The sequence below is a fragment of the Aptenodytes forsteri genome, unplaced genomic scaffold (assembly GCF_000699145.1).
Source record: "Aptenodytes forsteri isolate BGI_AS27 unplaced genomic scaffold, ASM69914v1 Scaffold168, whole genome shotgun sequence".
Classification (NCBI taxonomy): Eukaryota; Metazoa; Chordata; class Aves; order Sphenisciformes; family Spheniscidae; genus Aptenodytes; species Aptenodytes forsteri.
This window is the reverse complement of record NW_008796047.1, coordinates 16,811-17,463: the sequence shown is the minus strand read 5'-3', so window position 1 is coordinate 17,463 and position 653 is coordinate 16,811. Positions and strand designations below refer to the sequence as shown.

At 64.2% G+C, this 653-nt stretch overlaps 1 protein-coding gene across 1 annotated transcript in view; it reads right to left on the bottom strand.

Moving 5' to 3' along the window:
• The window catches only part of EGR3 (early growth response 3), a 48,159-nt gene extending 47,566 nt beyond the window's left edge, over window positions 1-593 (bottom strand). Inside the window, 1 exon segment of the mRNA XM_009286171.2 lies at window positions 17-593. Within this exon segment, the coding sequence (XP_009284446.2) occupies window positions 17-590 (574 nt within the window). The 5' untranslated portion in view covers window positions 591-593.
• Window positions 594-653: the final 60 nt, after the last annotated feature.

Sequence of the window (653 nt, the reverse complement as noted above, 5' to 3'; positions counted from 1 at the left end):
GTCGTCTGGGGCAGCCCCCCGAAACCCGGGTGGATCTGCTTGTCCTTGAAGGCCTTGATGGTCTCCAGCGGGGTGATGGGGGGCGGGTTGACGCGGATGGGGTCCAAGCTCTGGAAGGGTTTGTGCTCCGTGATGGTGCCCATGTCGTTGGGGTGGTGGTAGAGGTTATAGTCTGGGATCATGGGGAAGAGGTTGCTGTCCAAGGCGGGCTTGGCCGCCTGGTAATCCTGGGGGGAGTAGGTGAGGCCGGGGTTGCTCTGGGGGTCGTGGAAGGAGACGGGCTCCGGGTAGAGGTCACTGCAGGAGGAGTAGGGCGGCAGCGCGGGGTACATCTGGTCCACCTCGCCCTGCGGCGGCCCCATGCTGCCCGCCGAGCTCTGCGTGCTGGTGAGCGCGCCCGAGGATGGCGGCACCCCCAGGATGCCCGCGCTCATCAGGCTGATGATGTTGTCCTGGCACCAGTTGGAGGGCGAGTCGAAAGCGAATTTCCCCAGGTAGGTGACAGTCTTGTTGCCCGGGGCGGGTTGAAAAGTCCCCGAATAGGAGGACAGTTCCTGGCCGGCCTTTTCGTTCGCTAAGCCAATGTCCATAACATTATCTGCAAAGTGCGAGAGAAGCGGGGCAGGGTGAGCCGGGAGGGCCGCATCGCCCCG